General features: G+C 52.6%; 1 protein-coding gene across 1 annotated transcript in view; it reads right to left on the minus strand.

The window, feature by feature from the left end:
- Positions 1-878, minus strand: part of LOC102676768 (protein CBFA2T3-like) — a 14,831-nt gene that overhangs the window by 12,087 nt on the left and 1,866 nt on the right. Inside the window, exon 2 of the mRNA XM_031508605.1 lies at positions 4-77. Coding sequence (XP_031364465.1) covers positions 4-77 — 74 coding nt within the window. The remainder of the gene's footprint in view (positions 1-3; positions 78-878) is intronic.

Consider the following 878-nt stretch of genomic DNA (forward strand, 5'->3'; position numbering starts at 1 on the left):
CGCCTCTTCCTTCACCTTCACTTTCTGCACCACTGCTGGTCCGCTGCTGGTCGCCATTCCACCCTCCACCTTCTTGCCTGTTCAACATGCGATCCATTCATTTCCACTTTTTCTCTCTCCAACATGTCGTATTCGAGTCGAAAGAGGGAAGCGAGAGAAAAAATCGCGACGAGAAAAATAGCGACGACGAGACGTCGCGATTCTCTCTCTCTCTCTCTCTCTCTCTCTCTCTCTCTCTCTCCCTCCCTCAGATGGAGGCACGATTCGTATTTGATAGATTACTTTTCCCGCTTGGTTGGCATATTTCGCGTACGTGCCCGGCGACCGGCACCAGGCCGCGCATACCGATCACCGATTTTAATGGGAAGCGAATACCGCTCCCTGAATACCCAAATAATAATTGAACGACGTTTCGACGGAGCGAATAAATAATAGTAACGGATAGTAGAGGCGAGAGCTTGGAATTTTATCGATACGATAAAACGGCGACAGATGTGACACGAATAATTTCCCCCCTCTCTCTCTCTCTCTCTCGCGCGCGCGCTTCTTATGTTGTTACAGATGCGCGCAAATTGCGCGGCAAGTGTTAAACACGAATGTCGCGAATTTCGACCCGACCGTGGGTAACGTATCGACTTACGTTCGTGGTTCTCGCGAACTCGATCGATCGCGATGGTGGGAGAGGGGAGCGGGAGGGGGAGGGAGGCGCGCGTTCGCGGCAATTCGTTAAGACGCTTAGTTAAGCAAACAGGAGGAGGAGGGAAGCGATATACGTGCCGCGGAGGAAAATCCACGGCTCTGGCCGTGGTAATTGCGCGCAGCTGTGTTGCGCGCACGGGGATACCAAACTCGTCGAGCGCTCGACGATTTCTTCTTCT

Source organism: Apis dorsata, unplaced genomic scaffold (assembly GCF_000469605.1).
Source record: "Apis dorsata unplaced genomic scaffold, Apis dorsata 1.3 scaffold_92, whole genome shotgun sequence".
Classification (NCBI taxonomy): domain Eukaryota; kingdom Metazoa; phylum Arthropoda; class Insecta; order Hymenoptera; family Apidae; genus Apis; species Apis dorsata.